Source organism: Lycorma delicatula, chromosome 2 (genome assembly GCF_047948215.1).
Source record: "Lycorma delicatula isolate Av1 chromosome 2, ASM4794821v1, whole genome shotgun sequence".
NCBI lineage: Eukaryota > Metazoa > Arthropoda > Insecta > Hemiptera > Fulgoridae > Lycorma > Lycorma delicatula.
The window spans coordinates 3599536-3623105 of NC_134456.1; the positions used below are offsets into that span (position 1 = coordinate 3599536).

The 23570-nt window shown below is 28.7% G+C and overlaps 1 protein-coding gene across 4 annotated transcripts in view; it reads left to right on the forward strand.

Moving 5' to 3' along the window:
• Nucleotides 1-23570, forward strand: part of LOC142320429 (mitochondrial disaggregase-like) — a 69439-nt gene that overhangs the window by 36371 nt on the left and 9498 nt on the right. For 3 of the 4 annotated variants that reach the window (XM_075358179.1, XM_075358180.1, XM_075358182.1), the window contains exons 5-9: nucleotides 2964-3078; nucleotides 10610-10788; nucleotides 13104-13265; nucleotides 16325-16481; nucleotides 22205-22558. In XM_075358179.1, coding sequence (XP_075214294.1) covers nucleotides 2964-3078; nucleotides 10610-10788; nucleotides 13104-13265; nucleotides 16325-16481; nucleotides 22205-22558 — 967 coding nt within the window. The remainder of the gene's footprint in view (nucleotides 1-2963; nucleotides 3079-10609; nucleotides 10789-13103; nucleotides 13266-16324; nucleotides 16482-22204; nucleotides 22559-23570) is intronic. The other variant, XM_075358181.1, reaches the window with a different exon arrangement.

Genomic DNA, 23570 nt, shown 5'->3' on the forward strand with positions numbered 1-23570 from the left:
TCAAAATGAATATATGCATCTTATACCTTCCTCCAAATTTAGATATCAGTGAGGGTGAACTGTCCAGTCTGTTTTCCTAGATTCCTTTACCCTGCCTAATAATTGACGATTTCAATGCCCATCACTATTCATGGAGCTCATTATCATGTCCTTCCCGAGGCACTGTAGTTGATCGACTGAGGCAGAACTTAGATCTCTGCTTATTGAATGATGGATCGTGCAGGTTTATGTCAAATTTATCAGGTACGTTTTCATGTATCGATCTATCATTGTGTTCAGCAACCTTACTCTCACATCTTACCTGGCGTGTTTTCAAAAAAATTCTTTGGAAGTGATCATAGACGGGTATTATCTTTGTCAGTAACAGTGATTTGCCTCAGAGTCAGCCATGCAGATGGGTGGTTCAGAAAGTGGACTGGATTGAATATAAAGATTCCTTTGGCCAATATGATAAGAATGGTAGTGTGATCCACCATCTTACCAAGTTTACACATCTAATTCTCTATAGCAGGAATGAATTTATCCCTTTAACATCTGGAAAGCCAAGATGACCTGCTGTTCCTTGGTGGGATGAAGACTGCAGATGTGCATATAAATTACAGCAATCATCACAGGGCAGCCCTGTGAGGTCCCTAGTAATTTCAATCAAAGGCCTACAACTGAATTGCTCTGTACATTCCAAAATGCAAGGACTATTTGCTGTCGAGTGTTTTGATGTGCTAAATGGAAATCATGGCAGAATTACATAGAATCCATTTCATGGACAACACCATCATTTGTTGTATGGAGAAAAGTTTGAACCTTATCTGGATCAAACTATCTCTGGAGCCGTTTGGACTGGAAAACTATGGTGTCCTCTTCACCTTACCAATTGATGTGGCAAACACATTTGGAAATTCATTTAGTTCAGTTTCACTCACATAATCTTGCTGTACTGAGTCCATGAGGTGTAAGTTGCAGGTAGAAAATATCCCGTTTGTGATTGGAGACTAGCAAAATTAATTAAACATACCTTTTTTTTTGATGAGATTAATAATTGAATCTGACATGCCATGGAATATATGAATTCTTTGTTTTCTCTCTCTCTGTGTGTGTGTGTGTGTGTGTGTGTGTGTGTGTGTGTGAGTGAGTGAGTATGTTTGCGCACGTGCACACTCACCTATGAACCACATTTATTTTATCTCCGATACCTTCTTTTCTTTTGAACAGATTTACAGTCTAAATATTGGTATCACTGAGAGTAATTCAAGTTAGAATGAACATTAACATCCAATCCAGTTGAAGTAAACTACTTTTTACAGTATAATACATTTTTGTTTACAATAATTTTTTTTGTTTGTTTAACAAAAGAGCACTGGTATAAAAAAATTTAATTTAGTCAAATGTTAAAACAATCTAAATTCCTTTGCAAGTTAATCTCAATATATACATTCTAACTTGTTTATGAATCCTCAGTTTCTTTTGGTGATAAAACAAATTTCATTGTTCATTTAATTATAAAATGGCTAATTCTCTTTCTAATTACATTTTTATAATTCTAATTCTAATTATTATAATTGTTCTTAATAATTCTATGTGCTAGCTGACTTAATTTAATACCCTTCTTGACTCGAGGCAGTATATAATAATGCATTTTTTCACAGTGATGACAACATTAAATTTTTGCTTTACTTTATTTTTCCCATTTTCCTTGTGGCTGCGACCTGTGATACATGTAAAATATAGTGAAGGTAACTCTTCTTGTGCATTTCAGTGGACTTGGCGTGCTGATTTGTAATAGCAGATTTGATTCCATCAAGAAGGAAGTTGAAAGCCATATCCCTATTAACTTTCCTTCTTTGAGATCGATTAATGACTTTCTTAAAAAGAAATTGATCAATCATTTTAATTTACTTGCATAAAAAAAGTATTATAGGTAAACCTTGCTAATGAAAAATACATGCTACACACGGATATTATTATAACCTTGAAGGATAAATTGAATATGTTTTTGTTTATATCATATATCCATATTTAAAGAAATAAATAAATCAAGGCATTTTATGTTAAGCCCTTTGTAGCTTTCTTAACGAAATAAAAAGTTCTATCATCTGATATAAACCTTTTTGAATTACGTAAAAAGTAAAATTTTTTAGTTTTGATTTTTTAGGCACAAGTCTTCCTGACAAAGTAAAATAGAAGATATGATTCATTAATTTAGTCAGTTTACTTAAAGTAATCACAGTTTTTCAACATTTTTACAGAAAATTTGTGAAGTAATGTTGATTATTGCAACTAAATCAGTTTATCATCACCAAAACCAGAGCATAGAACAACTGATAACACCATTAACATAGTGCATTCAGTTGAGTTATAAACAGCTACTCTGCACTGTTTGTAGTACTTTATATAATGTATAAGAACTAGACAAAGAACTCAAATCTAATCAGTCATTAGTCTTAATTAGTGCATCAAAAATATGAGTTGGAAAATTTGATTTTTAACTAAAAAAAAAAAATGATGAACTTATTCATTTCTAGTAAAAAAAAGTCAAAAGGTATATTACATTTTGTGAGATGGTTTTTTTTCTTAAAGGATTAAATTGCATTTCAAACTGTTTTCACCCCAATTTTTTTGTAAACAGTGTGTTTTTTATGTAAGCATTCTGTATTTCATCTTAATTATAGAAAGAAACCTTTTCTGGTTGTGAAAACTTTTTTTTTCAATTTGGATTGTTTTTTGTATATATAATTTTTTTTTCTTTATTTATACAAAGAAGTATTTTGTTTTTTTTTTTTTAATGTTAAGATGTTCAATTAAGTTTTGATAAATAATTAAATATAGTCTTGCAATTTTTTTAACTTTTCTTAGAAAAATCTACAAAAAAGTATTTCACATTCCATCCATAAATCTGTTGTTTTTAGAAAATTAAAATTAATTTTAACCATGACAGTGTATTTATTTATTGTACTTTGTTGTATTAGTATGATGAAATTCAAACGGAACGAGAAAAGGAGGCACGTAGATTGTTTCCTATTGAGGATAGATTAAAGCAACATATTGTTGGTCAAGAAGGACCGATTACCATTGTTTCAGCAGGTTTGTAATACTAGCCATTTTACCATGATTATCCCTTTTTTTTTAATCTCTGAAATATAAACATAGATAATTTTTCATACAAGAATTTTTGATTTTTGTAAAGAATATTGCCTAACATTTTTAGTTTCCCGGCTATGTAGTTATACAATATAGCTATATAATATACTACAGGGTGAGCAAAATAAAACTAAACCCAAAATAAAACCGCTACCTAACACTTGTATGAAAGACACAACTAGCGCGACTAGTGGATGTATATGTTACTTTACTGTTTGCTACTGCCATTTGTCAGGTGGTTACATGTCAGTGCAGTATATGTTTTGTTGCAGTGCAGTGTTGTGAGTGTGGTTGTGTTTGTGTAAAATGCCTTATTCAATTCAGGAGAGAATAGCTGTAGTTGAGGTCTATATTCGTTCTGGATCGTTTGAAGAATCATGTCAAGTATTAGTAGAAAAATTTCTGAGTGCCTATATCCCAGCGAAGAGTACATACACAATTTAGTTAAAAAATGGCATACAACAGGTTCAGTTTTAAATGCAAACTGAAATAGGCAACTTTCTGTTAGGACTCCACAGGCCATTGTCAATATTGAAAGGAGAATTACTGCTAGTCCAAAAAAATCACTATGCAAGTTATCCCAACAATCTGGTACTAAATAAACATCTTGTCGTAAAATTCTTCACAAATTAAAGTTGAAACCATACCGCGTTAACTGTGAAACAACTGAAGGAGATAGACAAACTGAAACGACTTGATTATTGCAACTTGCTTCTCAAAAACATTGGTGGACAGATAGAGTTGACTACTTGCGATTTATTCCTTTGGGGGTACTTAAAGGAGAGAATTTATGCTTCTAATTCCCACAATATTGATGAACTGAAGGTGAACATTCAATGAGAAATCAACGCAATTGACAACAAAGTTTTGCATCAGACGACTCAGGATATGATCAGTTGAGCACAAAAGTGCATCGATACCCAGAGCGGTCATTTTGAACATCTTTTGTAACAGTAAGGTAAATAAATGCAACATTTAAATTACATTTTATGTTTTTTTTCTTTAATTTATTATTATCATTCGTAAAATTTCATTCCAGTATAACCTACCGATTGTGCAGTGGTTACATTATGGGTTCTGTTTTATGTTGCTCACACTGTATGTAAGGGAAAGTACTCTAATCAGACCCTACTATATTTTGTATTTACTTTATTATTATTAATAATTATTATCATCATCAACATATAGTTTTTTGGCCTGAGGTAGGTGCATCGCTGTAATTCCAAATCCATACTTCTCTATTCTCAGCTGAAGTTTTATATTTATAATCGCTTTCTATTTCCCTTTTAGATAATCAGTTTTACTCTTTTATACCCTCTCTTTGTTGCTTAATTATTCGTTGAATATTTAATAATTTAAAAAAAACTTAATTCCTATCATAATAATCTAAAATTTACCTTCAAAACTGACATACAGAAAAATAAATTTTTTAAATGTTGACATAGAAATAAGTAAAAGTAATAAAATTATAACATATGTACGTAGGAAACCAACAACTAATAAAATAACTATTAGCAGAAGTTCGAATCATCCTTGAGCACACAAAATTAATACATTTACAAACATGTCAAGTAGAGCAATAATACATTACACACATAATAATGAAGAAAAATAGATTCAGAAATAGATATTATAAAATGTATTGCAGTAAAAGATGGATATAACACGTCATTAATTGATAATATGTATAAAAAGCAAAAATTAAAATCTAATAATGAAACAATTTTGATACCTATAAATAATAAGTGTTGATGAAAATATTTATATAAAATATTCCTACACTAACAACATTATTGAAAACTTGGCTAATGTTTATAATGATAAAAATATAAAATAGGTTATAGACCATATAATCATATAATAAAACATTTAAAAATCCATAATAATGATAATGATGCTAATAATTAGTGTGCTATCTATAAAATAACATGCAATGATTGTAACAAAGTTTATATTGGTAAAACTAATAGATCATTTAGGGCAAGGTTTGCAGAACATTTTAGATCTTATAAAAACAACAAGGTAGGTTTCCTCAAACTTGAAGACCATTTAATAATCAATAAACTTTCAATCACAGATTTGGATACAAATTTAAATATAATAGAAATTGTAAAAGGTGTGATAATAAAAAATTAAATATTTTAGAAAAATATTATATTTACAATTATAGACAAAAGTTTAATTTGATTAATGTACAGACAGAATTTGATAATGTCTTTATCAGAACCGCCTTAGATAACAGCACATTTATATAATTTAAATAAAAATTCAAAATATTTTAGTACAGTATTGTATGTGTGGCTAGCCACATATAAACAAATTCTTAACCTTTTTAACTTTTATGACTACATATTTTTATATGTTTACAATTTTAAGTTTTAAATTTTTAATGTGTGATTTTTAAAAAAGAATATGTTTTATTAACTGATGATGAGGGAAACCCTCGAAAGCACTTTTATATAGTAACAAGCATAAGGTAAGAAGCATATTGAATTCTGTACTCTTGGTGGTACAGTTTTTATACTTTCTTCGAGTTTTATATACATTTCATTCAAATATATATAATTCAACTTAATCCACTGAAGTACAGATATAAGAGAATTCTTACCTTATTTGTACATCTATAATTTTTCATGAAAGTACTTTTGTGGAATCCCGCATCATCAGTCGTGTGATATTTATAAAATTACATATTAAACGATTAAAAAATTAAAATTGCGATGAAGTCATTAAATAAAATATATTAAAAACAAACATTTTACAGTACTACAGTATTTGGCTAGCCACATACATTTTTAAGTGTTTGCTTTTATTTTGTTTTTAATATATTTTATTTAATGACTTCATATACTCTTGTATATGATCGCAATTTTAATAGTTTAATATGTAATTTTACATACTTAATATGTATCACAGAGGTGATATGGATCTTGAAAGGATTGATTTTAGAAAAACATTTACATTATATATATATATATATATATATATATAGAGAGAGAGAGAGAGAGAGAGTGGATCACAAAGATCTCCCAGGATATTCATAACCTAACCCATCAGGTTGTTCTAGTGGTGAATGTGTCTTCACAAATCAGCTAATTTCGAAGTCAAGAGTTCCAATGTTCAAATCCTAGTAAAGGCAGTTGCTTTTATACGGATTTGAATACTATTTCATGGATATCTGTGTTCTTTGGTGGTTGGGTTCCAATTAACCACATACATCTCTGAAATGGTCGGCCTGAGGCTGTACAAGACTAGACTTCATGTACATTCATACATATCATCCTTATTCATGATCTGAAGTAATACCTGATGGTGATTCCCGAAGGCTAAACAGGAAATAAAGAAGTAGAAAAGGATATTCATTCATATCTTTTTCTACTAGTGAAAGTAATGGAAAAAGTTCTCATATACATATGTTCTAAAATGCCTCGTTTTTGTATGCTTGTGTGTGTTTTTTTTAAAATTATATCATTTATTAAAAATAATGTCTTTCAGATATTTAAAATGTCTGTAATAGTTATATAGTTTTACATTGCATATTGTGTATGGTATAATTTTTAATGTATGTATATGCTTTTTACAAAATTATATTTTAAATTACCTTGCATTCATAGCAATGGAGTGGATAGTTAACATATTAAAAAACTAACATTAAAAATAGTCACAAATTAAATTGTTGTAATATTTGTATCTCAACTATATTCTAATTATAATTTTATTATGAAAGTTCACACAACATTTTAATTTGGATATGCAAAATAGTTTAAAAAATATAAATCTAATATCCTGATATAAATAACAACAATAGAAAATAAATTAAAATAATCTTGCATACAAAAATACCCAAATATAAAGTTAAACCATACATTTTCATTCAGCACTGTGGTGCTACCTTTTAAATTAGAATTAAACTTGGTTGACTCATAGTAAAAAAAAAAATGCAAAGATAGGATTCATTGTCTTATACAGTGACATTAAATGGTGGACAATAAATTATCATCTTTGCAAGTGAATTATTCATAAACTGATAGATGGTTCATCATTTTATTCTTCGTTGTAAATTTGTTAGTGTAATATTTCTGTAATTGCTTTAATATGTTATTTTTCATCATTATAAATACTTCTAAAATTATCTTTTATGGAGCTAGAATTTAGTTTTAGGAATTATATTTTCCTACTTCCTGGTAATGATCACTTGAAATCAAACTACATCCATAAATCAACATTACAAATTTGTATAGTAACGGTTTCATTTCTTGATGTTAAAAGAAATCTTAGTCACAAATTAAAAGTTTTTATAATTAAAAAATAAAACCATTTTAAACTGGAATGGTTACAAAGTGGAAATAAAGTTTCATTATCTTTGATACTTGAAGGATATTCAAGCACAATAGCAAGATTTGTGCTTATGCATTTTATAAAAGCATATTTAATATCGTTCGTGGTATATATTGTCTTACCTGTCAGTAGACCAAGTTTTTTATAAAAAAGTATTATTTCTTAATGTTTTAATCGTATTTAATATGTTACAATTAATCTATGACTCATTCTGATATTACAAATTTCTTTCTCTTGAACTTTGTTTCCGTATTAGTATTACTGAATTTACTACTTGGAACAAGTCTTTGTTTTGATGATTCATACACATATACTATGCTTAGAATGAAAATAAAAGCTTGCTTAGAGAAGTTTGTGATTGCATTACTACTGAATCTGAAAATATTTACACCCATTAATTGGACAATAATAATCATTATTTTATTTATGCACATTTAATTTATTATTACCATTTTCATGTTTTATTAGTTGTAATTCATTATTATGTAGTTACTATTAATAATTCAATAAATAAAGATTGCATTAACAAGAATTTTAATTTAGGTATATTTTTAAATTAAAGAAATTGTAACTGGTGCTTGAATGTATGTTGTGTCCTTAATTACACCAAAGTAAATATACAATTATTATTGTTATTGTACAATTTTTTTAAAGAGTTTTTAAATTCTTTTTATTTGTATGATTGTTTTCATTGTTGATTGTATTATTATTATTATTATTATTATTATTGCTTACTTGAAATTTGCATTATGTGTCCAGCTACTGTGCAAGTTCAGCATCTTCTCTGTCTTCTTCGGAACAGTCACTTTCACTACCATTGTGTAGATGTATGATAAATTTATCCGTTATTTCGTCAATTAGCGGTTCCATCTTCTTATACTCAGTTTCAGTTTCAGCTTTTTTTTTTACATATTCACAATATGGTTCCCAATCATCCTTATTCATTTCATTCATTTTTTCCTCAGCAAATTTTTTAATATCTGACATTAAAAATGTTATGTTATTACTACCAACATATCTTTTCACAGCCGGCCATACCATCTTGATAAATTTAAATCGGAATGGTGAAGTAGAAGTTGCGAAACCTGATGCCCTTGTTTTTTTCATTATTCATCAAAGTGGTACTTTATTTTTGAATTTCTAAGTGATTTAATTATGTCATAAAATTGTGGTTTTAACATTACTTGATTAAATGGAATATTGTTCTTTTCTAACCAATTAATCATGTTACTCTTCTTATCATTTGAATTTGGAGGCTTCTGTAGTAGTGAATTGTGGTATAGTGCATTATCAATAACAAACACTGACTGGGTGGAAGACCAGGAACTAATTTTTCAGATACCCACTTCATGAAATTGTCTTTGTTGACGCTTTCATAGTAGTCACAACTTTTTGAACTAGTTTTCTAAGTTATCATCAGAATGAACCCCATTTTTCTTTCAGTGTGGATTGTGATTAATCAATCATTTTTTTTTTATCAATACTTTTACTCCTACACCACTCTCATCCGCCCAAAATTTTGTCATCGATTGGGTTATTAAAATAAATATACTATTCGTCCAAATAAACAATTGAAGAACTTTCTTTTCTGCCATTGGTCATTTTTCTTAAATATTCTATCCTGTTCCACTGGGTGTCTTTTTACTCAATCAAAAGTTTCCTAATTATATTAGTTTCACACCACTTAAACTCTAACTCTTTCAGGATAGCTGCTAGTGTAGTTCTAGAGCATTTAAACTGAATATTCTTTTGAAGTTCTTCATATAATTTATTTAACATAGGTAGCTTATTATGTTTTACGTGAAACTCATTAACTGTTCTTACTATACCTTGATCAAAAATATCAATCCACTAACTGGTTAGAATGTTGTTTATACTTTTTTGGTGTGCTGAATGAGCATGACAGTGATTTGAATTTAAGAAGACCCTGTTTTTCTTTTCAGAATTTTTGAACTTGTGATCTGAAATCCCACAAGCTGCAGCAGTTCTTACTTCACATTTTTGAATGCATATTAAATGTTTATTGTCTTCTAATTTTCCTAATCTTAGCTTCTTTCTTCATAAAATTGTATTCATTATTAACTATTTCACAAGCTTGACTACAGAGCTTTTTATCCTTAACTTGGATTTAAATTCTGTCATTGCAAAAAAGAAAATACTTACAAAAACCATACAAATTTATTAATACATACAAAACAACTAACACGCCAAACATTACAGAAGGAATAAACTATACCATTCATGTTGGTGCACACCAAGAATTGAAAATGAAAAGTAAACATTACTACTGAATATTAGTTTAACACTGAAAAATATTACTTAACTTTTTTCTATGAATACATATAAAAGAGTAAACTGTTTTTAAATTATTATAATTTGTAGAGTACAGATCTGTTATTTAATGATAAATTTTATTACTATAAACATCATAAACAATACTAATACCCATTACAACAAGTGCCCATAAATATAAGCCAAATGAAATATTTTGATAACCTTCATTCATATAAAGTGGTCATTCATTTTATGACTAACTTGATAAAGGGAGTGGAATAATAGTTTATTAATACATGTATGAACTGTTTTTGTACTGCATACAGTAAGAATTATTTATGAGTATGCTAAATATTTTTAAAGAAATTATCGTCTGAAATTAAACAAAATTATTATAAATTTTAATTGTGGAAGAATTTTTGCTATTTATGAAAGTAGTTAAAACACACCATATTGCAAAATACTCGGTTTCTGAATGAGCCTAATGCTACGAGAAAAGAGTAATATGTTATAAGAGAATATACAGAGTATTCTGCACAACTGTCTGCTTCATGCAAACAAGTTTTTATTTTCATTGTACCTACTATACAAATACTACTGATGGTATTGTGTATTGGAAAGTCATGTTTGTGATCTTATGGTGGTTCATGTGTATTACTATATTTTCAACTAAAAATCCACATATTAACCATTTTTTGGGGGGTTAACTTTCTGTGTGTCAACAAAACTGTGGTGCAGAAGATGGAAACAAGCCTGAAATCATTGGCATTGTCAACATTTTTAATTTTTAATTATTTAACAAGTTATTCATTGATTAAATTTTTAAGGTTTTATTACATTTTTCTTTTTATGTATTTTTCAGCTATTAGAAGAAAAGAAAATGGATGGGTGGATGATGAACATCCCTTGGTATTTTTGTTCCTTGGATCTTCTGGTATTGGTAAAACTGAATTAGCGAAACAGCTGGCTAATTATTTACATAAAGACAAACCCAATGGTTTTATTAGGCTGGATATGTCAGAATATCAGGAAAAACATGAGGTGAACTTTTTTTGTGATTTTTGATATTGTATTAATTGCATGTTATAATTACATTTATTTAAATGCTTCTGTAAAAGGAAATTTGCTTTTTGTTTCTTAAGTTTGGGTAACTAGGTCTGATTTAACCTAAACATTTGACTAATGTGCTCTTGTATCTCTGATTTTCAACTTTTTGTATCTTTATAAAATTTCGTTCTTTAAATTTTTTTAAGGTAATTTTTTTAAGTAATTTTTTTCTTAAGTTTTCGTTCTTAAAATTTATTCTGTTAATCTTTTAAAATTTCATTTTAAATTGAATTGCTTAATACGAGCTTTAATAATCATTTATTTCAGTTAACTACATATCTGTAATAGCTGTAGTGACGTGATATCAGTCAGTTGTTACTTTGAAGAAAGGTAGACTTGTTATTCCATACCAGGCTTGTTAGGGAAAGTAAGAAGTGGTTTTTTATCATCTTCACTGGGCCAAATGTATTACCATACCAACCTCATCAAAGTGCAGGTGATATTTGGACCTTCAAGTGATTCCTTTATTCTGTTCAACACAGACTGTATACGGAATATCATTAACTCACAGAAAGCAGCTGTAAATGTTGCTTTAATTGTACATTACAGTTGGTTGAAAGTATGGAAAAGATAATGTAAAGCAACAGATTAATGTTTCTTTTACTGTAGTGAAACTCTTACATTCACTGCTTTAACTCAGCAGAGGACAGTTTTATATTTAGGCAGTGAAGTTTCTGAAGATGGGTATGAAACATGAAAGAAAGACAAAAAAATATGCTGCTGTCAAAAGAATTGTGCTCTGTGCAATAAAAGATGAAACCTGGTTTTAGAATCAAAACCAAAGATCACAGCAAATTGAACAAAGTTGTGGTATCACAACTTGACACCACAACTTGTTATAAATATTTTCTGAACTAGTTCTTATAAAACATTTTAATTTACTTTTTATGGAAATTTATAGTTGTTAATAAAAGGAAAAAGCCTGATTTGTTTGTTGTCATTTTTCAAATACTATTTTTGAAATCATGAGACATATAATTACCAAAATAAAACTTCACAGGTAGTATTGATTTTCTTCAATTTTCTGAGAGTGTCTGTAAAATATTAACCTTCAGGGAACAGTACTAAACTGTAATAGTCACTGTAACTGTTTTTAACAGTTAAAAAAGATATGTGTTCCAAGACACGTCATAAATGCTGCGATCATTGTATTAATCTAGAAGAAATTTTAATGCTTTTGAATAATTTTATGTTGAGTTAAAGAAACTGAAAACTAAAGAATAAGTTTTAGTGCTCTGGTTCTCGACTGTAGTTGTAGAATGTATCCAACTTTGCTCTTCTGTAGCATTGTAATAATATTACTATGTTAATTAAATGTTACATCTTTTGTTAGCTAGACAAAATAAAATCTATAATATACATTTATTCAAAAGTGTTTTTAAGTAAAATGATTTGAAAATTATTAACATCCAAAATATGTTACAATTTATATAAAAAGAAAGTAAATTATAATTAAAGTCATAATTTTGTGATGTTAAATGTTTAAGTTTATTTAAGGAAAAAAAATTAACATTGAAAATTTTCACACAGTCTTCATTAAGATTTATAAATACAAGCAATTTTTGTATGGATATTGTGAAGAATGATGTTAAAACAATGAATTATGACATGGCTGCTGTCCGATGAATAAATGAATTTTGGACTTCTTGTATTAAAAAGATTAAAGTATTTGATTATAATGAGGCGCTGTGTTCAAAAGATATAAAAAGTAGAAAAACCATGATACCAAATAATATAGACCATTGAAGTGTGGTATTAAGGTAGAATGTTGAAAATAAGATGGGTTAATCAAGTTTTAATTAAAAATGTTAGAGAAGTAATTGAAGCCAAACAGTTGTTGGTGGTAAAAAAATTGGGTTATTTTGTTTATATAAAATAACTATTAAGTGTTATGCGATGCGATAATAAAAGGAAATGCATAGGTTAAAAAAACTAAATCGTTAAAAAGGTTAGAATGCATGAAACAGATAGCTGAAGAAGTAGGCTGTTTAATGTAACAGGTATGTGGAGATTAAATCAATATATAATATTGGGAAAAGGGAATAAGTGTGAAACCAGTCGATTGACTGAATAATTAATAAAATGTTAAATTTTTAGATGTTTTCAAACAATATCAGCTGTCTTAAAATTTACATCCATTGTAGCCAGTTTTAAAAGTGAAATTTAAAATTATATGATATTAATGGTTGGTTTTTGTAGCGTAGTGTGCTCTAAATGAGTTTTATTGATTTTGTATTTTTGTGTTGTAGGTAGCTAAATTAATTGGTGCTCCACCTGGCTATATTGGACACGATGATGGTGGCCAGTTAACAAAAAGACTGAAAATATGCCCTAATGCGGTTGTACTGTTTGATGAAGTTGACAAAGCACATCCTGATGTTCTTACAGTACTTTTACAGTTGTTCGATGAGGTTAGGCATTATATTTTATCATAATAAATATGGCAGCATTTATCATAATAAATATTTCATTGTGGACTACTGTTAGTGGGATTCTTTAGAAATAATATTTAGTACTAGCTCCCAGTCGCGGCTTCACTTGCGGTATATGGTTACTTGCATTTCCTGTGGTGGTCAATCTTTTTATTTTATATTTATTAGTCAAGAAACCGGAGGCAGGTGCAGTCAGTCACACATACAGTAACGGTGGCATATCGCATTTCCCGTTGCTCAGTTGTTTCAGTCGAGTGGGATTGATCTGTGCATATGCGGTCGCTTTCCAATCTTGACTGTCTTTCGTCTTCAGTCTCTGCCGTTCGAACAGTTTTCATCATACGTGCTTTTTTTGTATTTCTCCCGATTGAAGAATGTCTTTTAGGCATGGTATGATGTTTTGAAAAAAGATCACAGAATTTAAAAGATTGCAGTTAAATACTTTACACACTTTAAATTAGTAACACACATGATAAACAAAAGCAGCTATTTATTTATGTTTTTAAACAGCTGTAAAAAATTGTAAATGAATGAATCGTAAAAATTACATATGCATGTGCGCTAAATCAATTGAAACTTAGGAGGAATAACTGTATGTTAAAACCTCAGACCTTTTCAAAATTAATTCAATGTTGAAAAAAAATGTTAGCTAAAAATTAAATTTTTCTTGAAAATCAAAGTCATTTTGAAAATTAAATAAGCTTTAAGGAAGAAATACATTGTTTTAAATTTTGTTGTAAAATTTTGTTATGTCAGAGGTCCAAAAAAATTAGCCTATGTTCACCGCAGGACTTTAAAGTGTAAGTGTGCAAAATTCTAGACAAATCTGTTCGGTAGATCTCGAGTTAAGTTGGAACAGACAGACAAACAAACATTGATTTTTATATATATAGATGTGGTGTGTCTGTATGTTGTTTCATTTTTAATCTGCAGATTTAAGCGAAGTTGAATGGTACTAGTGTAGATTTTCTAATAAAGAAAAAGAAGATCCTTGAAAGAAAATGTAATCATGTGAAATTTTATTTTATATTGGACAAGGTGTTTATAGAAACCGTAAAAAGCCTTTGGGAATGATGTATGAGGTGAATGCAGTACTATGATTGGTATCACCATTTCAAATCAAGCATGCCAAAGTGCTTGGATGTGAAGGTGATAAGCAATTTCTTTTTTTGGCTAGAATAGTATCATTCATTTTAACATATCCCTGAATTATGAATAATTTTTATTTGGAAATAACGTGATATATGAAAGAGGCAGTACTTAGGTGCTGCTTTCTGACAGTTCCCTATAATAGAGAAGTATCATGCCACATCAAATTCATTAATAAGAGAGTTTATTGTATGTGATATTATGGTGTCATGCTTATGGCTTGAGCTGATATTTGTATGGTATAGTTGTAAATGAACCATTTAACTGTGTGTTCATGTACATGTACACATTATACAATCTTCCCCCTTAGCAAATTTACTTTTATTCTGTTAATCTATTCTGGGTCCCCATGCTTCTAGTAATCTTTAACTCCTGTAATCTAAATCTCTGCAGCAAACAAAATCCATGAAAATAATAAATTTTAATAATTTTATCTTAAGCATTTTTATTGAAATCATCCGTTTTTATTAATACATGAAAATGTTAAAAACTTTAAGAACAAAAAAAAAATCACCAAAAAATAAAAACACAGCCAGTAAAATAATTTAGCATCCATCTTCTTTTAAAATGTTCTTATTTTTTATGATGTTTTATTTTGTTCAGTGTTGTAAATTAAACATCTAATTTCTTTTATTACATATTCTGGTTCGAATAACTGTGTAATAGTTGCATATATTCATCTTTTGTGAAACTCTGCCAAGAATATAAATACTTTTGCCTGGCAGAGTAATTGCTTGCTCAATAAGCTGTATGTTCATAAGTCGTAATTGCTTGGTCCATAAGTTGTATGTTCAAGTTCACTTAGTGGTAACTGCACTCGGCACACTCTTGATTAGCCGTTGAGTTTACTTATTTTGTGTAAATAAGTAGGTGATAAGCCTTGTTTACTTTACTAATTAATAAAAGAAGAAGGTATCTGTTCAAAAAATTATTTCCAATTGTACTACTATTTTAAAGTTATAATCTAAGATGTAAAACAATATAGTCAATTTTATTTATTAAACAACATTATTCATCACAATAGGTTGATTTTTTTACTGTACTGCACAATTATGTTTGCAGCAGTAGGAGTAAAGTAAAATGTGCATTTTTAGTTCCAAAAAATATGTGAAGCATACTACAGAAAAGTTATATGATGATTTTAATGATACTTTAGACAGTATATAAAGTTGCTGTTAAAAAAGATCTTTAATATCTAAATGACAAAATAAAATTATTGACTCAAAAAAGTAAGTTTCATCACTAATAAAATAATAATCAACTCTAGTACCTTTACCTTTTCTTTATAAAATCATTGAAAAATTTACTCCCATAATTAAAAATGTTCTTAAATTTTTTTAAAGTGTTTTTATTTTTTGTGATGTTTTATTTTTGTTCAGTGTTATAAAAGTTCAGGATCTTAAAATAATTAAACAAGTGATTAATACATTTTTAGTATAACAAGAAGACTCATTTATTTCCAAGTAAGTTTTAATGGTTTTATCCTCTATATAGCCTGTCAGTAATCAAAATATTTTGCTAATTGAAGTATGGCTTCAGTTCAGATTATCATGAGTCTGCTATAGTATATTAATAAGGTTCTATCATTTTTTTATAAAATACTTCTTATTTAGAACTTTTTACAATTTCTATTTTTTGTGATTATACTATTTGAACACCTGTTGTTGATCGGCAGAAAAATTAATATTAAAAAAAAATACATATCTATAAATCTGCTTAAAAACTTTTTTTCTGGGAAGATTCTGTAATGTCTCATCTGTCAAAACATTTTATGATGGTTTAATATTGATCGCATAACTATTTGTGTCTATACACTTAATATAAGTTATGTGTTTATTCTATAATCCAAATGTTGTACTAATTTTATTTTTATTTGTTAAATTACTTAGGGGCGATTAACTGATGGGAAAGGAAAAACTGTGGAATGTAAGGATGCAATATTTGTTATGACATCTAACTTAGCTAGTGATGAAATTGCTTATCATGCTCTGCAACTCAGATCTGAGGCTGAAAAGATAACTGCTCACAGATTAGAAGGAAAATTAGGTATTTAAGTATGAAATTTTTATAAAGTACGAATTTTACTCTTTATGACCATATTTTACTTTACAGTTTTAAATTAAAGTAAATAATAATTAATTTGTTAAATCTTTAACTCTTTTATTGTTACATTTGTTTCATGTGCTTAATACCTTTATTACATATTCTGGTTCAAATAACTATGTAATAATTGTACTTATTCATCTTTTGTAAAAATCTATCAAGGATATAAATACTTTAGGATGGCAGAATAATTGCTTGATCCATAAAGTTATATGTTCAAGTTTTCTTTGTGGTAACTGCACTTGGCACACTCATGATTAGCTGTTAAGATTACTTATTTTGTGTAAATACATACATCTATAATTTGTAACTTTACATCGTTTCATTCATTCTTATGTATATGTAAGGCATACAAAATACAAGTGATACCAGTCAACAATTTCTTTCTCTGAGAGTAATGTTCATTATTGCTAATCGCAGTCCCTGTGATGGACTGAATGAAGGTTCACTTAAAAATATTATTTGCATTTTAAAGGTCTCGGCTTACTGATTTGGAGCATTGTATTTGACTCACTTGAAAAGGACAACATGAAATCACTTTATTCCTCATCAGCCTTAGCAAGCTTTGCATGGAATGCTTGTTTTTTTTTTTGGGGGGGGGGAGATCGGCTAATCCATTTTCAGAAGTAGAATTGGTATTGGATTGGCACTGGTTATGGCACCTAACATACATACACATACACTGTTTGAATATATGTATAGTACAGTAATACATGTAATGTGATATTTAACATTTTACAAAGGTAATTTTATCTCTCAGTGATATCAAGCATACAGCTAATAACTTTTTAAAATTCTGTTGATTGTATGTTTTATATTTGAAAGAGATATTTTTAATTTAAATGTTTTACTGTAGTATTTTTTTGTATTTTTAAATGATTATAATTATGCATAAATGTTTGTTGCCATTTTATTAAGTATTATTTACTTCATGAGTTAAAATAATTTCTATTCAATAATAATAACAATAATTAGGTCACACAGCTTGTCAGAGTGGATGAAGATAAGGCAATGTCACCTTATGACCTTACAGTTTTTAAACAACTGCCTAGAAACTACAGTAACAAAATACAAATAAACTAAAAACAAAAATATTTTCTGAATGTATGAATTGGCAAAAATTATATTCAAAGTTTACTGAATCATAATGATATAAAAGAACTAAGAATTAAATAAAAAATAAGATAAAATTAACTCATAAACTAAGTCCAAAATCGTTTGCACTGTTATTTCTACTGTGTATCATAGATAACAAATTTTATTTTATTTACTAATCAAAGTTTTCAACAATTAACATAGAGTTTTTTTATTTTTTGTCTTCAGTCATTTGACTGGTTTGATGCAGCTCTCCAAGATTCCCTATCTAGTGGTAGTCATTTCATTTCAGTATACCCTCTACATCCTACATCCCCAACAATTTGTTTTACATACTCCAAACGTGGCCTGCCTACACAATTTTTCCCTTCTAACATAGATAAAAGCAAGAAATATAGTGTATTTTTTATGAATATTTATTTATTCCAAATAAAATTTTATACTCAGTAGATTTTTTAAATTTCAATGTAACAGAATAATTATGACTCTAGAGACACAAGTTTAACACTGTTGAAAAGGTAGCACTAACCACCCTTAAAAGAGGTAACTCTAACATGGAGTAGCTCTAACATTCACTATTGTACTTCAAATTTCATTACATTATAATAATATCTTAAAAACAACAATACTTTTACTTTGGTGTTTTTCAAAATCAATTTAAATTTATTTAAATCTTAAAATATATTTCCTAAGATCTACCAAAGCTTTTAAAAAATCTAAATATAAATATAAATTTAAGCATTTTAGGTAAAAACAATTTTCAAGTTCTAATTGATTTTAATATTTACTAATTAATTAATTAATACAGCAGATGGTAAAACATGCCTTATATTTATTTTTTACTACTATTGAAAAAAGACTAAAACAAAGTATTTTAACTAATTCACTATTGAAATTTCAATTTCAGTTGTTAATAAGCATAACTGATTAATAACTAGGGGAAAAATAATATTCACAAACAAAATGCAAATTAATATTGTTCAAAATAAAGTCTTCCTGTTTAAAAACATAGCTCCAGTTTCTTATACCTTACTGATTAACTGATTTCAAATGATCTAGTGTTTTGACTCAACTATTACTTACTATTTATAAAGATTAACAATCGTTTAAGTTGAATAAATTATATTTTTAACATAGCCCGAAGGAAAAAGTCAAAGGGAGTTAAATTTGAAGGACTTTGTGAATACTCTACTAGATCATGAATTATCTACTGGACCACCCAACTGTCTCCAAATTTTTCATTCAACCATTGTTGAATGGCTGGAAGCAGAGTTAATAGGCACACCATTTATTGGAAAATTGCATGTAGATCAGCATTTGCACCAATTAGTTGTAGAACTGGCCACACCTCTTCAAGGAAGTTTACTGTCAGATTCTTTTGAATAATTAATGGACCCATAACAAAATGATTATACGAGGGTTATTTTTTTTTCAAGGTCCGTTCGGTCATGAAATTAAAACCAGAGTGAAAATAAAAATTTTTTTATTTGTATCAAGTACTTACATAGTTATGCTATTTCTCTACATAGTTGCCACTCCGATTTAGACATTTGTTGTAGCGTGGTACCAACTTTCCAATACCCTCGTCATAGAACGGAGCCGGCTGTGTTTTCAGCCATGTTTCTACGCTGGTCTGCAGCTCGATGTCTGTGCCAAAATGTTGTCCTCCTAGCCTTGAAATTTCAGGAAACGAATCACTCAGTACAGAAATTGTGAACCGACAATTTCCTCGAATTGCCTCATCCACTCGCTCAACAAGATCATCAGTTGACACTCGCTTCCTTCCCTGACCACCCGCATCATGAACATCTGTAGGTCCTGCTTTAAAGTTCCTGCACCATTGTCGCACTTTGCTGTCACTCATTGAAGTTTCACTGTACACATTACTTATTTGTCGATGAATTTCAGCTGCATTACGTCCCTCAGCCTGAAGAAATCGAATTACCGCACACACTTCACACTTGGCGGGAGATGCCATTTTTGTAGATATGTTTACATGCTGGCTGCATGTTCAGAACTAAACGAAGTGATGCGGCAGGATTGAAGGCCATATTAGAGATGCTGTGCAACACATATGCGCAAAGGTTCATCCGATTTTTGCATGGGTTTTTATTTTGCGACCAATCGGATCTTGAAAAAAAATAACCCTCGTAGTTAACACATCAAACATTAAGTTTTTTAATATGTTAATAGTGATTTTCATTCATTGTCTAAGTTATTACCATGACCCCTATGAAATGTCCAATTTTGACTCAGTTGCCTTTGTTAGATAAAAGTAGACTTAAAAAAAGTTGAATCTATTAAAAGTTTCATTAAAGAAATTAAAAATTCCCTAATTTACATTTGCCTTTTTTTTTAATTTTGCAAACACTGAAATAGGAGTTTCCAGTATTTTTTTTTTTTTTTGCAGTATAATGAAATTTTGAGGTATATTAATTCAGATGATTAAAAATTGCAATTTTGGTTAGCATCAGTCATGATTTTTTTTTAAATTGTGGGTTATGATTTTAAAATAAAACAAAAATATTCAGAACTAAATATGTGTCCCATAGGGGTCATAATTATTCTGCTATGTTGAATTTGCTAACATGAAATTTTACTTTGAATCAGTAAGAACTTTAAAGGACTTTTATTTAAACCGATTGAGATTTAGTTGTTTAAGTTTGATTATGTAATTGTGTGAAGGAATTATTTGAAAATTTATGTAATATACATATATCATCAGTGAAACCAGAAATTATATAAATCCTAAAACACTAATTTTTTCAGAGTAAGCGAAAAACTATTTTATAATTCAATTTATCATATATCTTTAACTTTCTTTCATAAATTATTAAAGGAAACATTTTTAATTCCCCCAGGAAAATAATTTATTAAAAAAATTTGTAATATAAAATCTTGAGTTACTCAAAACAATTTATTTACTGATACCTACAATGAAAAAAAAAATCAATAGTATTTAAAAATTAACACAATTTTCATAACATTGTAAATTTTATTTAAAAATAAAGAAGCATTTTTCAAAGCATTTGTTAAAGATCACTGTTGGCTTAGAGTGATAGAGTATCATAATCGATCACTGATTTGGTGTAGCATCATTGGATGCAACAGTTTATTGCATTGAGGCTTCACAATAATATCCTATGTAATTTTGGCCAAACAATTTGATGATAATACCACAGCAACTTGGCAGGAATTTCTGTGTCTTGGCATCCAATTACCAACTGACTAATGTCTGAATTAGATGAGCAGATTCCCAATGCGCACAAAGCAAGCTGTGGTATAAGATTTTACTTGATTGGCAATTTATTAGTTGTAAAGGAAGACAGAATTTCTGCTGTCCTTTAGTTCCAAAAAGACTGCCTCTTGGATGAAATGATCTTCAATAACAAGATAAGGATTTTAATAGCTTAAATATTCAGCATTATCACATCCATTAACCTAGAATCCTTTGTTACCATCTAACTTGCTGATAATAAAAACATAGCATTATAAAGCAGGAATGCCAACAGCAAATTGAAATTGTGAACAAGAGCCATGATGAGAGTAAAGACAAATTTTGATCATATTTATATAATTCTATTATTTTGTAAGTACTATTATTATACTAGAATAAATGTTTGACTCGTAAGGTTCCCTCCCAAAACACTTATTATTTTAACATTAAAATTGTATTGTTTTGAGTACTAATAGTGCTACAACTTACAATTATTGTGCAGTTACAACATTATGGTACTACATTAGAAGTAATTTAGCATTACTGAAAACTGTTTGTTCTTCCTATAGTAAATTTAGTAAAAAGTTAATTTTACACCATTACAGAAGTGCACACTTCAATAATTTATATATGCCTGCTTTATGTAATTACTACAGTACTATATGTAATTTAACTACATTTTGTGAATAAAACTACTTGAAAAAACTTAATAATAATAATAATAATGAAATTAAATATAATTATAGAGATTAAGTTATTTCACCAACTCAGTTTTCGTAGTTCCTTTAAAACGTTAGATTTACTTGTCATATAGCAATACAGAACTTATAACAAGAATTTTTAGTTAGAAAAAATGTCTAACTCCTGTATTGAATAAAGAACAAAATTAAAATGATTCATTTAATTGATGTGTAGGAAAAGATGTGCTTAGTTTTTATATTTACCCTATGAAATATCAGTTGTACTTTTTTTTAATAAAAGAAATTATATTAGCTTAGAAGTACTAACTTTACAAATACTTTGTATAGTACAATATAAAATAGTGGAGATGCACAACTTTCTTTCTGCAAACAGCTGATGAAGATTTACAGTTTTCTTCTTTTTTAAATTGTTGAAGAATAAATGGAGTTAGACAATTTTCTGATATGAAAGGTATTGTTTAAAGCCAACAGATGGCACTAAAATATCATTTTCAAAACAAATGTGAAGTTAAACAATTCTCAGGTCTTGTGCACGATATGTAAATATTTACAAAATAAGTATTATCAAAGAAGTAGTAAAAAATCATATTGTACATGGGAAAGCTTTTGTACCTTGGCTAATTATTACCTTTATTTTTTAATATTTCATATAGGTGAAAATCATCTAGAAGAAAATATAACTATATCACGTCATTTTAAGGATGAAGTTGTTCGTCCAATTTTAAAAAGACACTTCGGTCGGGATGAATTCTTGGGACGAATTAATGAAATTGTTTACTTCTTACCATTTTCAAGATCTGAACTAAATAAATTAGTTTCTAGGGAACTTCATTATTGGTCAAAAAAGGCAAAAGAAAAACATAATATTGAATTGAAATGGGAACATGCTGTTGAATGTGTATTGGCTGATGGTTATGATGTACATTATGGAGCTCGTTCAATCAAATATGAAGTTGAGAGACGTGTTATCAGTCAGTTGGCTGCTGCTTATGAACGGGGAAATATAGGTAACTGATCTTACTTAAATGTTTTACATCTTTCTATTATTATAAGTTATTATGAATGGCCGTCTATGTAAGTGACTTAAAAACGTTAGTAGGTGTATTGATTGTATCATCATCACATTTCAGCCATTATTGATGTACTGCAGGATGAAGGCCTCTCTGTATGTTTCCAACTAATACGGTCTTGTGCGATCTGCCAGTTTAGTCCTGTGTACTTGTAATATCATTTATCCAACAATCCTTTAGTCTTTTTTGTGGGTGTTTTAACATTTAGTAGTATCCATTCAAGTGTTAATTTAGTCCATTGATTAGTATAATAAAAATAAATAGATTTCATTTTTGTTGTTATATTAAGAGAATTTTAATTTTAACCATAATAATTGTGTTATCCAAATTACATCAGATACCTTTTTCTGACTAGGATTTATATATAATATAAATTAAATATATATATATATATATATATATATATATATATGTATGAGATCCGTAAATAAAGTAATAGACTAGTTTTTTTTTTTGGTAGCCAAAGTGGCAACACTGTAAAGTTACTAGTAGACATATGGTTTTATAAACAGCTGATTTATATTAGGTATTAATATTTTTAGTCTATTGTTGCCACGTGAGACGTAAACAAACTTTTGGTGAAATGAGTTTTTGTTGTGCGTTACAAAAATGCGTGATATTAATTATGAGCAACGTTGTGCAATCAAGTTTTGTGTTAAACTCAGTGAGAATGCTACTGTAACTATTTCAAAATTTGAAAAGGGCGTATGGAGATGACACTCTGTTGTGAGACCAAGGTTTTAGGTGGTTTAAAGCATTTTCAGATGGCTGAGAATCAGTTGCAGACGGTCCACACTCTGGAAGACCGTTAACGTCAAAAAGTGATGACAATGCTGAGCGAATCTAGAGACGGTACAACCAGCAATTATGTGTCAGAATGATTGCAGAACAATTGAATTTGAACCATACTACAGTTTATCAAATTTTTGCAAATGAATTGGACCTGAAA